The 13,846-nt window shown below is 43.0% G+C and overlaps 1 protein-coding gene across 22 annotated transcripts in view; it reads left to right on the top strand.

Moving 5' to 3' along the window:
- The window catches only part of ttn.1 (titin, tandem duplicate 1), a 173,208-nt gene that overhangs the window by 72,716 nt on the left and 86,646 nt on the right, over window positions 1-13,846 (top strand). For all 22 annotated transcript variants that reach the window (XM_041068717.2, XM_055504775.1, XM_041068719.2 and 19 more), the window contains 22 exons: window positions 31-294; window positions 486-625; window positions 724-850; window positions 1,022-1,288; window positions 1,387-1,653; window positions 1,828-2,094; window positions 2,294-2,433; window positions 5,741-5,867; window positions 6,152-6,294; window positions 6,836-6,959; window positions 7,043-7,309; window positions 7,432-7,529; window positions 7,655-7,823; window positions 7,960-8,229; window positions 10,518-10,784; window positions 10,862-11,140; window positions 11,268-11,676; window positions 11,860-11,984; window positions 12,078-12,344; window positions 12,593-12,862; window positions 12,935-13,234; window positions 13,517-13,819. In XM_041068717.2, coding sequence (XP_040924651.1) covers window positions 31-294; window positions 486-625; window positions 724-850; window positions 1,022-1,288; window positions 1,387-1,653; window positions 1,828-2,094; window positions 2,294-2,433; window positions 5,741-5,867; window positions 6,152-6,294; window positions 6,836-6,959; window positions 7,043-7,309; window positions 7,432-7,529; window positions 7,655-7,823; window positions 7,960-8,229; window positions 10,518-10,784; window positions 10,862-11,140; window positions 11,268-11,676; window positions 11,860-11,984; window positions 12,078-12,344; window positions 12,593-12,862; window positions 12,935-13,234; window positions 13,517-13,819 — 4,890 coding nt within the window. The remainder of the gene's footprint in view (window positions 1-30; window positions 295-485; window positions 626-723; window positions 851-1,021; window positions 1,289-1,386; window positions 1,654-1,827; window positions 2,095-2,293; window positions 2,434-5,740; window positions 5,868-6,151; window positions 6,295-6,835; window positions 6,960-7,042; window positions 7,310-7,431; window positions 7,530-7,654; window positions 7,824-7,959; window positions 8,230-10,517; window positions 10,785-10,861; window positions 11,141-11,267; window positions 11,677-11,859; window positions 11,985-12,077; window positions 12,345-12,592; window positions 12,863-12,934; window positions 13,235-13,516; window positions 13,820-13,846) is intronic.

Genomic DNA, 13,846 nt, shown 5'->3' on the forward strand with positions numbered 1-13,846 from the left:
TTCTGTAAGTCACTCTGGGCTCTGTTTCAGAGGGCGACGCCGTCTTTGTGGTGAAGCTACAGGATTACACCGCCACAGAGAAAGACGAGGTGACTCTGGACTGTCAACTTAGCAAAGATGTCCCCGTTGTATGGTATCACAACGAGAAGGAGATCATTGCGTCAAAGATGATTGTCATGAGGTCTGAGGGCATTCATAGGTCTCTGGTCCTAAGGAAGGTTGAGCAGATCAATAAAGGCAAATACGTATGTGACTGTGGAACAGACAAGACGTCGGCCAACATTAACATTGAAGGTAAATGTAAAATAATGACTAGCAGTTGAAGTCAAACTGACTAGAACAGAACTAAAGCAGCTGTGATGTTGAGAACCTGTGATCAACTGCAAATACCCTTTATCATTTACCACATATCATTTGTCATTTACCACAAAACACCTTGTGTTGCCAGTTTTGCTAACTTTTTTAACATTTCCTAAAATCTCCAGCTCGCGACATCAAGGTGGTTCGGCCAATTTACGGCGTGGAGCTGTTTGATGAAGAAACTGCTCGTTTTGAGGTGGAGATTTCTGAGGATGATGTCCATGGCCAGTGGAAACTGAATGGAGAAGTGCTCAGTCCTTCTTCTGTGAGCTCCTCATCACTTAACATCTCCACGTTTATCCTAGAGTCATGTCAGTGTCTTCTTCTGAGTCAATAATAGTTCCTTCTGCTGTTATTTCACAGGATGTTGACATCATTGAGGAGGGAGGCAAACACACACTGATCCTGTACAATTGTAAGGTCTCCATGACCGGTGAAGTGGTGTACACCGCCGCTAACGCCAAGTGTTCCGCTAACCTGAAAGTCAAAGGTGAAACCAGCAAATTCAGCTTCTGCTAAAATTGTTTGCTCTGGCCGTGGTTACCTACTGCCTGCATGTGGTGCCATTGAGTTTCACCAATTCAAATCTCTTTTCCAAGTTCCTCATTTATGTCTAATGGCTCATGGGTGCTGTTTTCTTCTCTTTTGTGTTTCCCATCAGAGCTTCCACTGAACTTCCTCACGGCTCTGAGTGACGTTCAAGTCTATGAAAAGGATGAGGCCAGGTTCGAGATTGAAGTGTCCAGAACTCCAAAGACTTTCCGCTGGCTTAAAGGCTCCCAGGAGCTGCAGAATGACAACAAATATGAAATGATCCAGGAGGGAAACGCTTACATTTTGTTGATTCGGTCAGCTGCTTATGAAGACGAGGCAAAGTACATGTTTGAGGCTGAAGACAAGAGAACGACTGGCAAACTCATCATACAGGGTAACTGGTCATACCCTTTATCCACAGCAGACGGTTCTATTTTTATATGATAAACCTTTTTTCTCAAGCTTTTATTGAATAGTTATTTTCACTGGCAGGTATTCGTCTGGAGTTTGTCAAACCAATTAAGGATGTGACAGTGAAAGAGCGTGAAACAGCTGAATTCAGTGTTGAACTCTCCCATGAAAAGATCCCAGTGGTCTGGTACAGAAATGACGTCCGTCTGCATCCTAGCAAGGTGGTCCACATGTCAGATCAAGGAAAGGTCCACACACTGGCCTTTAAAGAGGTCACCATCGATGACACGTCTATGATAAAAGTGGAGGCTATGGACAAGACTGTGACCGCTATGCTCACTGTGATCGGTCAGTGTCGCTTTAAAGCAGGTTTATTCTGATCTAACTTGTAAAACAACAGAAATGTGAATGATAACACAAAGAGACTGTAGAGTCTTCACGAATAGGGAGAAAAGCAATTTACATTTAGAGGAAATACATTTAAAAGTGTGAGTCAGATAAAAACTTTGTATTTTTCTGCAGAGGGTGACATTTATTTCACCACCAAGCTGCAGAACTACACTGCTGTGGAGAAGGATGAGGTGAAGCTGGTCTGTGAGCTCAGCAAGGCTGTTGCAGACGTCAAATGGTTCAAGGACGGAAAGGAAATCACTCCATCTAGGAACATTGCTATGAGCACTGATGGCAAGAAGCGCGTCCTGACTGTCAGGAAGGCAGAGAAGGCCAACATTGGCACATATGCCTGCGACTGTGGCTCAGATAAAACTTCAGCAGATCTCAATATTGAAGGTACAACCTTGCAACAAGGATGGCCTCGTCGCCATCAGAGGTTAGGGTTAGGGTTAGATGGGAGGTTTTTATGTTTTGAGGAGGAGCACAAAAACCAAGCAACAGACCCTGGAGAAACAAATGTAGTGAGTCATAGCTACTCTGAAATGTAATGAATTTCACATTGACAATGGCTTTTTTTCTGTCTTCTTTATTGTAGAACGGGACATCAAGGTTGTTCGTCCTCTATACAGTGTTGAGGTCACAGAGACAGAGACGGCTAAGTTTGAGACAGACATTTCAGAAGAGGATGTCCATGGAAATTGGAAACTGAAGGGAGAAGTTCTGCACCAGTCGGCTGTGAGTCTAGATTTACGTCAACATGTGTGTCATATGGTGGAAGTAGACCTGAAGGTGGTAAACGACATCAGCATTATCTGCACTTACTGTACAAAGACTTGCGTAGATTTCCTACTAAACCTGGCGTAAGTTCAAATCCAGAAAACTGTGTAAGTAGAAATGTACCAACCTTTATTAAGTACGAATCTGCGCATTTCCTTCGTACATCCAAATCAACATGGAATTGAGAGCAGATGAGTAGCAGACTCCTCCTGTGACACGCCCCCATATGAATATGTTACTTCATTAGTGGGAGAGCTGGCAACAGCTCCCAGACTATTGTTATCTTCGGTCTTTATTATTCTTATTCAGCCCCTTTTTTTGATTGCTATCTACTTTTTACACTTCATCATAGAATCATCTTTCAATTTTCTAAACGTGTGTCGTCTTTAGGAGATGTGGGCTATTACTTTTCACGTTTACAACTTTTCAACTTTTAACGTTATTCAACTTTTTTCATTGTTTTTTTATAATGGCTGTCTATGGGAATCATAGTTCAACTTTTTGTCAACTTCCCTCTATTCATCAGCATCAATCATCGTCATACTTTGGTGTAGAAATGTCATTTCAACTTCAAAAGCGACTATAATCTATCAGCTTTATCAGTGTCAATCAGCGTCCTTGTATCGTCCTCGTATGTTCTATACTTTTCAACGTTTAACTGGAATAAGCCTATTTATCAAGGGTGAAAGTCTGCTTTCACACAGCAGAGTGAGTCTAATTTTCCCACCTTTTGTCTCCATGGCGACAGCGCAGCTGCAGATTTCACTGACAGGTCAAACTCCCGATGCTCAATGTAGACAGCAGTTCCATGCTTATTACTGATTACTCAACTACACTATTGGATTGTGTAATAATTAAGCACATGCTACCTCTAAATTCTTTCAAAATAAAAGCACCAAGCCAAATAATTATCTTTAATACCAACATTTCTACTTTTAGATGGGTAATTATGACTATTTAAAGATAGATTAACAGGTTAGTAATTACCCACACATGCTTCCTCTACATTCATTCAAAATAAAAGCACCAATGACAATTATTAGCTTTAACTGCACTGTTTTGCCTTTAAATGGTTAATTATGATTATTTAAAGATTAATTGACAGTTACGCTATTATCCTCACACATTTCCTCTAAATCCTGTCAAAATAAAAGCACCAATAAAATTTATTACCTTTAATGGCAAGATTTTTGGCAAAATTCTGGTTCTGAATAATTACCAATCGTTGAGACTATTTTACAGTTCAGTAAAAAAACACTCACACTTATTATGGTGCTTTTATTCTGAAAGGGCTTAATCTAAATCATTTGCTTTGATAGGGCTATTTTTGCTTTTGAATGATAAGTTATGACTATTTAACTGACTATTTTACTATTGACAATGACTATTTTATAGTTTAGTAATCACTCACACATGACCTCTAAATCCTTTTAAAATAAAAGCACAATGTAATTTATTACCTTAAATGGATTAAGATTTTTAGTTCTGACTGGTTAATTATGACTACTTATTAAACTATTACACTGTTAAGCAATTAACTACAAAAACTTCCTCAAATCCTTTCAAATTAAAAAGCAAGTTGTCAGGGACTCGAAGCAGGCAGACGGCGAACCCACATGCACAGCACGGAGGCGATATTATAATCCACAAAAGGTTTATTCTTAAAGGCACGGTCAGACGGTCCAGGTCATACACGAAAAGGCTCGGCGAAGGTACAGACAGGGAACAGGCAAAAACTCACGGTAAGTAGACAATCCAGGGTCGGGCAGGATACATGATACAGACAGGAACAGGACACGGGAAACACGAACACTCAGGGAACTCAACTCATCAAACACGAACACTCAGGGAACTAGAATACGACAATCTGGCAGGGAACTAAGGACACAGGTGGTGGTTAAATACACAGTGACTTGATGACTAACAGAGTGCAGGTGTGGGTAATGAGCAGGGACAGCTGTGACAAGACAAGAAACCGGAAGTAAAGCTAGAACACAAAACAGAGACCGGGAGACTACCAAAATAAAACAGGAAACGGAAACTGGAACCAAAATAAGACAAGCAGGACATGACGTGAAAACAGGGAACAACTAGAAACAAAGACACTGATCATGACACAAGTCAGCTTTTTCATGTTTGTCAACAATGCACCTTGGTCAACTTTTTAATCTTTGACATCTTTTCACCTTGGTAAACTTTTGAATCGTCATCTTTTTAATCGCTGTCATCATTTTAATCTTTGTCAACGTTTTGTCGTTTTCATCGTTTTGTCATAGTCAACTTTGTGAAGTCAGCAGCTTAATCAGCATTTGTCATCATTGCAGCAGCAGATCAGCTCTCCCACGTAATTTCTCGAGAAATTAATTTTTCTAGTTTAAATATGGTCTGCGTCTGCGCAGCACAGAGTCAAACCATGTGTGTGCAGGTGTTAATGGTGCAGGATCCACACAGTAGCAAAAAAACATACATAAAAAACACAAAAAATAAAACTGGTCTGACATAAAGGTGGACGTGAAGCAAAACTAAAGTGTCATCAAAGTGTCACCAAAACAGGCTGAGGAGAAGACGATCTCACCCCCTGACACTGTGTTCAGGGTCCACTGGCATATACCCAGCTGGTCTGCAGAGCCTTCTGGATGCCCCCGTGGATGGATACCTAATGTATTCAGCAGCTGGATGTGGCTGGATACGAGGCTTCTCACTGTGTCATTCTAGCAAGAACGGGTGCCAATAACGGATCCTCTAACTCAGAGGTGTCAAATTCAAACTACTCCCTTGTTGGTTTTCCAACTCTCCCTTCCCCAGCACCTGCTGATTACCTTGATCAGGTGTATTAAGTCAGTCAGCAGCCTGATGAGCCAACTGATTCAAGGTAATCAGCAGGGAGAGTTTTGAAAACCAGCAGGGCCAGTGGACCTGAGGACGGCAGTTTGACACCCCTGCTCAGGACAAGAGCCATTGTTATAGATATATATTCCCAGTTTCACCTCTTACTGTCACTAAGGGACCAATAGCTGTAGTTACACTTACACCAGCCAAGGAGCCACCGTAGATCTGCACATATTTCTACTTCACAGAGTTGTTGATACATCTGAATGTAGGTGTAAATTCATGCTTACACCAGGTTTTTGTGCGTAAGTACCCTTCATACTGAGGTCCCAGGTCACCTGTCCGTCACACTGTCTGGGTTGTGGGAGGAAACTGGTAAAGCCAGGTTAAAACAGAATGTTTATGTAATAAATGAAACGCCCCTTGTGCCTTTCAGGACATTGAGATTAAGGAGGAAGGAACCAAGCACATGTTGATCCTCTACAACGTTCGTATGGACATGGCTGGGGGCGTTGACTTCTCAGCAGCCAATGCCAGATCCAATGCTCAGCTCCGAGTCAAAGGTTAGTTGTCAACAGGTTGTTGCCACCATTTACTGTAATATTTGTAGTGTACTTACAGTACTTTGAACTTTGTTTACAAATAAAATACACATAGGAATAAATGTTGTTATTTACATATATTCTTATCAGTAATAAAAGTAAAGTGAAAAATGTTCCTGATTCTTTTTTTCACAACCTGCCTAAAGTGGGAGGTTGTTGTGAGTGGAGGAGCAGTAACACGACTCCTGGTCTTGTACAACCTAAGTTCCAACATTCAGACTGCCTAAACTTTTTCCTTTGTTCAGCTCGCTCCATCGGGTTGATGTGTCCTCTGAAGGATGTGACTGTGACAGCAGGAGAGACGGCAACCTTTGAGTGTGAACTATCATACGAAGACATTGCGGTTGAATGGTTCGTGGGAGGACAAAAGATGGAGGCCAGTGATCGGGTGGGTGTCACGGGTGAATGCTCTTAGATGTTGAGAAAGATGTTGACTTAATAACCTTTAAGATAAGGAGTTAAGTTACTGAAATCAGCTTGCTTGTGTAGTGGAAGTCAAATATAAATACTCATTGTCCAATAAAGCTTTTCAGTAACTTGGGTGAGCTTCTAACTACTAAAGTTACTTTTATTTATATCATGTACAGCTTTGTCTAGCGGCTAGATGAATATATTTTCGTTGTCTGTCAGACTGCAGTTTAAAATAAGCAATGATAGGAGTGGCAGCTACAGCAAACGTGATGGAAAATGCCATTTATCTAATGACTATAACATCAGTTTATGTTGAATTCATGAAGTAAAATATGAATCATTAATACTAATAAAAAATTTGGTTTGAAGCTGAAATGATATATCCAACAGTCTTTTGGTGCCAGCCGATCTGCCCTTGGACCGTGATTTATGAAAATCATTAGTATCTTTAGTATGTGAATGTTTATGAAATTACTAATTATTAGTTGCAGATCTAAAGCTTCTTTTTGTCCTTGCAGGTAAAGACTCGGGTGGTTGGTAGAGTCCACACACTGACAGTCAGAGATGTGAAGCTCTCAGAGGCTGGCGAGGTCAAACTGACTGCAAAAGACTTCCAGACTCAGGCCCAGCTCATCATCCGAGGTGAGAAAACACCCTAAACAGTCAACACCTCACAAACAGTCTATGCTCAATAATAGGTGAACCTTTGCTTTTTCTTTGTACAGAGCCACCGGTGGAATTTACCAAGCCTCTAGAGGACCAGACGGTGGAGGAGGAAGCTGCAGCCACACTCGAGTGTGAAGTTTCCAGAGAGAACGCAGAGGTCCGCTGGTTCAGAGAGGGACAGGAGCTCAGAAAGACCAAAAAGTATGACATGATAGTCGACAGCTGCAAGAGAACATTGGTCATTCACGACTGCACTCCTGACGATGCTAAGATGTACACATGCGATGCCAAAGAGTTCAAAACCACCTGTTTCCTGGAGGTCACACGTAAGGAAGAAACTTTGGCCTGCGAATCACTGACACTAAATCTAAATGAATATGTCACATCAAGATCAGGAATTCAGTATAAATGATGGAGCAAGTTTTAACTGTAGCTTTTGTTTCAACAGCTCCTCATGTAGAGTTTACCAAGCCTCTACAGGATGTGGAGGTGAGAGAGAAGGAATCTGCCAAGTTTGAATGTGAAGTGTCTCGTGACTCTGCTAAGGTGAGTCTAGTGGCACAAGCGTCATACAACAGTAAAGCGTCACTCTAAGATAAAATCAGGAACTGTTGTTCACTTAAAAAATATCTTATCACATTGTGATATTTAAACTATTTCTTCTGCACCAGGTTCGTTGGTTCAAGGATGGCAGCGAGATCAGGAAAGGAAAGAAATATGAGATAATTTCTAAAGGAGTCCAGAGGGTCCTTATCCTGCACAAGTCTGTGTTTGATGATGAAGCTGAGTATGAATGCGATGCCAGAACATCCAAGACCTCTGGCATGCTCACTGTCATTGGTGAGGAATGTCTAGTTTTCTCTGTTCTGAGTAAAAAGGCTTAATTAGGTTAACTGAAGGCCTGAAATCCTAAAATCTAGCCCTCTAGCGTAGGCAGGTTCTTGTCCTTAACCCTGCTGCTGTCCTGTTCATACAGAGGAAGCAGCCAGGTTTACCAAGAACCTGTCTAATGTGGAGGGGACAGAGACAGACAGTGTGAAGCTGATCTGTGAGGTTTCAAAGGCCAACGCTGAGGTCAACTGGTACAGGGGAGATGAGGAGCTACCGGAGAGCGGCCGCTATGAGCAAGTCATGGACGGACGCAAAAGAATCCTGATCATCCAAGAGCTCAGAATGGAGGATGCCGGCGAGTACAACTGCAGGTTGAGCCCAACTGTCAAGACCTCTGCTATGCTCACACTCAATGGTGAGAAACTATGAATTTTTTTTTTCTGTTAACAGGTGATGCCATCTTGCTGATAAAAGAGGAATCATCTGTAGTTTTAGATTAGATTACATCAGACTTTATTAATCTCACGGTGGGGAAATTTCTTTGTTGTGCAGCAGCAATATAACCCTGAACAAAAACAACAGACATAAACAAATATGGTATTGAAATGTGCAAGAAAATAACAAAACAAAAAGATAACAAGATAAGGCATTCGGGTAAAATTGAAAAATACAGAAAGAGCATATTTACAACATTTGTGTATGTACAGTACAGTAAGGACAACATTTATTTATGGTTTATTGCACATGTATTATCCATGATGGATGTTAGTTTAGCCAAAATCCTTCTGTCCTTAATGGACTCTTTCTGAACCAGCTTGTTGAGTCTCTTCCTGTCTCTGCCTGTACTGCCCAGCACACAACTCCATACAGGACTACTGAGGCCACCACAGTGTCATAGAAAGTTCTTTAGCAGCTGTCTGCACACACCAAAGGACCTCAGTCTCCTCAGCAGGTGGAGGCCACTCTGGCCCTTCTTATACAGGGCATGTCCGTGTTTTTTGACCAGTCCAGTTTATTGTTGAGGAGAACACCCACGTATTTGACAGTGTCCACAATCTCAATGTCTGAGCCCTGGATGTTCACTGGTGTGTGTGGTGGAGGGGACATCCTGAAGTCAAGCACTAACTCCTTTGTTTTGCCGGTGTTAAAGATCAGGTGGTTGTTCTCACACCAGCTCAGAAAGTCAGTGATGATCCCCCTGTACTCCTGCTCGTTTCTTCCCAGTACACAGCCAACAATGGCGGTGTCGTCTGAGAACTTCTCTAGGTGACAGTGGTGGGAGTTGTACTTAAAGTCTGATGTGTACACTGTGAACAGAAAAGGAGAGAGCACCGTCCCTTGAGGTGGCCCCCTGCTGCAGACTACCACATCAGACACACAGTCACGCAGCCTCACAAACTGTGGCCTGTCATTAAGCAAGTTTAAGACAGGACCCCATGCTGCAGGTAGATGATGGGGTCATCCAACCCGATGCCTGGTCGATAAGCCAACTGCAGCGGGTTCAGTGCTAAGCTCACCTGGGTGCGAAGGTGACCTCACAGAGCTGGTCTGCACACTCCCTGAGGACCCTGGAGCTGATATTATCAGGGCCTGTGCCTTCCTAGCCTTTGTCCTTCAGGGCAAGTTATTGGAAAAACACTGTATTGTTTTAAATGGCACTGTGTTTTCCACACAGAGATTAATGTAGTCCGTGATGCAGTGTGTGATGCAGAGAAGTCTGTGGTGTTAAAACACTCCTTTAGTTGCCAGATCTTCAGTTTTAACCTGTGGTGTCTGCTGTTTCACCACTAGTTGTCAGCAGGGGAGGGATGAACCAGGTTGTGATCAAAGCGTCCTTAAGGGGGAGGAGGGCGGAGGTACTGTATATGCATTTTTGATATTAGTGTATAAGAGGTCCATAGTTTTATAGTCACTTGTGTGCAGTTAACGTACTGGGTGAAGTCGGACAGGGTGGCGGAGTGGGGGGTGCAGGCATGCTTAAAGTCCCCAGAGAGGAGACTACGAGCGTTTGGGTGCTCTGTCTGCAGCCGGGACACAGTGCCGCTCACACGCGACAGCGGCGTCGGCCAACGGAGGGATGTAAGTGGTCACTACCAGCACCTGGAGGAACCCCAGTGGGAGGTAGTACGACTGAGCGCTGACTGGCACCAGCTCAGTGCTGTTCTTTAAACCTGATGTGGTCTGGGTTACGCCGTCTGTCGTATGGGCGTTTACCATAATAACAGTTGGTACATATGGCTTCTACCTCAGTTTCCTCTCCTGGCGCTTAACTCCAGCTCTGCAGCATCGTCGTTTCCTCCGTATCTCTGCTGGAATCTCTGGCCTTTTAGTGTGGAGAAACCCGGCATGGTTTACAGCTAACAGCCAATCCCGAGTGTAAACAATGGAGCCGCTTCCTAAAGGGTTCCCCGAGGCCGGCTCAAAAAGTTGACAAAAGATAGTAAAACAGAGTGCAAAGGTAAAGAAGTTTTGCCCGTTTGTGTCCATATGGATTTATATAAAAAACAAAAAACACAAATAGGTTGGAAAAAAAACATTAAAAAAACGCAGAGGAAAGGAACAGAGCTGCTGAAATTTTCTGACACACACTCATCGCCATTTTACTCTCCCTCCTCTACTGTATCTGCATGGTCAGATGGGTTTCTTACAAGTTTGAGATTACAACATCAAGCAAAACAGTCATGTTTTCCTTTTGCTTTCCAGAACTGGCAGCTGAATTCATTGCTCGACCTCAGAACCAGGAGGTGGTGGAGGGAGAGAAAGCTGAGTTTGCTTGCTCTGTCTCCAAAGACACCTACGATGTCAAGTGGTTCAGAGGCGACAAGGCGGTGGAAGCAGGGGAGAAGTACATTATTATCAGCGAGGGAAAGAGGAGAGCTCTTATTGTGAATAAATGTGAACTGAAGGATGAGGGAGGCTATGTTGCTCACATTGGCAGCGTTAAAGCCTCAGCTGACCTCTATGTGATGGGTAAGACTTGTTCTTGTTTCAAACCTTCTTTGGTTATTTGAAAGTAAAGGTTTTAACTGGCTTCTAATTTGTTTTAGAAAAACTGAGGATTATCACGCCCATTAAAGATACTGAGGTGAAGGAAGGAAATGAAATTATGTTCAACTGCGAAACAAACATAGATGGCGCGAAGGCCAAGTGGCTGAAGAACGAGGAGAGTATCTTCGAGAGCAGCAAGTACATGATGGCTCAGAGAGACAACGTTTTCTCCCTGAGGATCAGAGACGCACAGAAGGCTGACGATGCCAGCTACACCATCAACCTGAGCAATCAGAGAGGAGAACAGGCTAAGAGCACTGCCAGAGCCAAAGTTGCAGGTGAGTAAAATACCTTACCTTGCTCTGTGTTAATTCTGCAGTCAAGATGAAATACTTCACTCCAGAAAAACTAATTACCTGTTACATACCCGGAAATATTAACCAGGTATTTACTCTTCCCCCACAGAGGAGAAGCTGAAGTTCCTGGAGCCCATTGAAGACATCGAGACTCAGGAGAAAAAGACTATTAGCTTTATTTGCAAGGTGAACCGTCCAGAGGTGACGGTGAGGTGGATGAAGGCGGGTCAGCAGGTGACACTCAGTAAACGCATGGTCTACAGGGTAGATGGTCTCAAACACACCCTGACCATCAAGGACTGCTTAATGGATGACGAGGGTGAATACACAGCTGTGGTGGGAGACGACCAGTGTGCAGCTGAACTGATCATCAGCGAGGCACCAACAGACTTCACTGCACAGCTCAAAGACCAGACCATTACAGAGTTTGAAGATGCTGAGTTCACATGCAAACTGAGCAAAGAAAAGGCTGTAGTCAAGTGGTACAGAAATGGACGAGAGATCAGAGAAGGACCCAGGTATCTCAGTGGATTTAATCAGGTTATTTAGTTTTGATTGGTATTTACACAGGACAGACATGTCTTCCATCATATTTTTAAGGAAAGAGGGTCAGTTACATCCAGGCCAGAATTTGCTAAACCTGATGGAAAACAAGAAAAGAGAAATAATTACCTAATCAGATTTTAACTCTAACTTTGTAGATATCATATGGAAAAAGAAGGCAAGATATGCAGACTGACTGTCAAGGTGTGCAGACCTGATGACGAATGTGAATATGCTTGTGGTGTGGATGAGAGAAGGACCAGAGCAAGGCTCTTTGTTGAAGGTACACCCTGCAGTTCTATATTTAGATTTGAAACTACAGATTCAGCAGCATTTTTAGAAACAGCTTTTATCTGATGATTTATTTGTCTTGCAGAGACCCCAGTGGAGATCGTCAGACCTCCTCAGGACATGTTTGAGCCTCCAGGATCAGACGTTGTGTTTGAGGTGGAGCTCAACAAAGACAGAGTGGAGGTGAAGTGGATGAGAAATAACATGATCATTGTCCAAGGAGACAAATACCAGATGATTAGTGATGGTAAAGTCCACAGACTGCAGGTCTGTGAAATCAGACCCAGAGACCAGGGAGAATACAGGATCATAGCCAAAGACAAAGATGCCAGAGCCAAGCTGGAGCTGGCAGGTGAGTCACACAAATCTATTTTCACCTTTAAAGGCATCCAAAGCATTTAAGGCCTTGGTTAGCTGTAAGTGGTCCCTTCAAAATATTAGTATAATAATTTTATTTAAAACACTTTAACACACTTTAGGAATGAACTGAACCAATGAAGTGCTTTTTAACATAGCCAGTATCACTGTACATGTCAAAGTACAAGAAACACTAAAACTTTATGGATAAATAAAATGAAACATCTTCCACATTTTCTGCAGCTGTTCCAAAAATCAAAACTACAGACCAGAACCTGGTGACAGATGCCGGCAAACCCTTTGTCATAAGTGTGCCCTACGATGCATACCCTCGTGCCGATGCCGAATGGTTCTTTGAGGAAACCAGTCTGCCTGTCCAGAACATCGACACTTCTGTTGACAAAACAGAATATCGCATTAAGTGCCCCAGCAAAGCAGAGCAGGGCCGGTACAAGGTAGTCATCAAGAACAAGCATGGAAAAGGAGAAGCTTTTATCCACCTGGATGTGATTGGTGAGTCAGAGAATAAAGTTAAGGACAGGCTGATGTGAAAGAGTCTCTAGAGTCTGTGGTCCTGCTTTTTAGACGTGCCTGGACCTGTAAAGAACCTGAGAGTCGTTGACACCGCTGATGGTGAAGTCAGCTTGGCTTGGGAAGAGCCTGAGAGGGATGGTGGAAGTAAAATTATAGCCTATGTTGTGGAAAGACGTGATGTGAAGCGTAAGACCTGGACTCTGGCTACGGATCGTGCTGATATCCCAGAGTACTGCGTCAGTGGTCTCCAGAAAGACTCCATGTACCTGTTAAGAGTCTGTGCTAGAAACAGAGTTGGCAGTGGACCCACTGTTGACACCGAGGATGCTGTTCAAGCAAAGAACAAATTTGGTAAGCAACACCCAAAATAAGAGTAAGAATAACAAAACCTTTAATAATCCCACAGTGGGGAAATTTCGTCTAACAACAGCACAATAAGTGAAAAGTACAGCAATAGAAGTAAATTAAGTTGAGTCGAGTTGACAGTACAAAAAAGTACAAAAACTATACAGGTGGGCAAAGTGAGTATAGTAATAGTATACTAGTATAGTATGGTATAGTAAAAGTTCCTGTTACATTTCTGTAACTAATCCACGTGAGGTAACACCACCAACATGTTTCCTTTCACAACAGATGTTCCAGATGCTCCAGAGGATGTTTCTGTTGACAAGGTGAGCAGGTTTGGTGCCACAGTTTATTGGGAGCCCCCCAAGTTTAATGGTGGCTCTGAGATCACTGCATATGTGATCGAGCTACGCGACAGGACCTCTGTAAAATGGGAGGCAGCCGCGGTATGTGGTGCCAGTGACCGCTCAGCAATGTTGAATGACGTGGTGGAGAACAAGGAGTATATCTTCAGAGTACGTGCCGAGAACAAGGCTGGCATCGGCAGACCCAGCACTGCCACAAACCCAATAAAAATCATGGATCCTATCGGTGAGTCGACTGTTTTATTCGCTCCTC

Source organism: Betta splendens, chromosome 21 (assembly GCF_900634795.4).
Source record: "Betta splendens chromosome 21, fBetSpl5.4, whole genome shotgun sequence".
Lineage (NCBI taxonomy): Eukaryota > Metazoa > Chordata > Actinopteri > Anabantiformes > Osphronemidae > Betta > Betta splendens.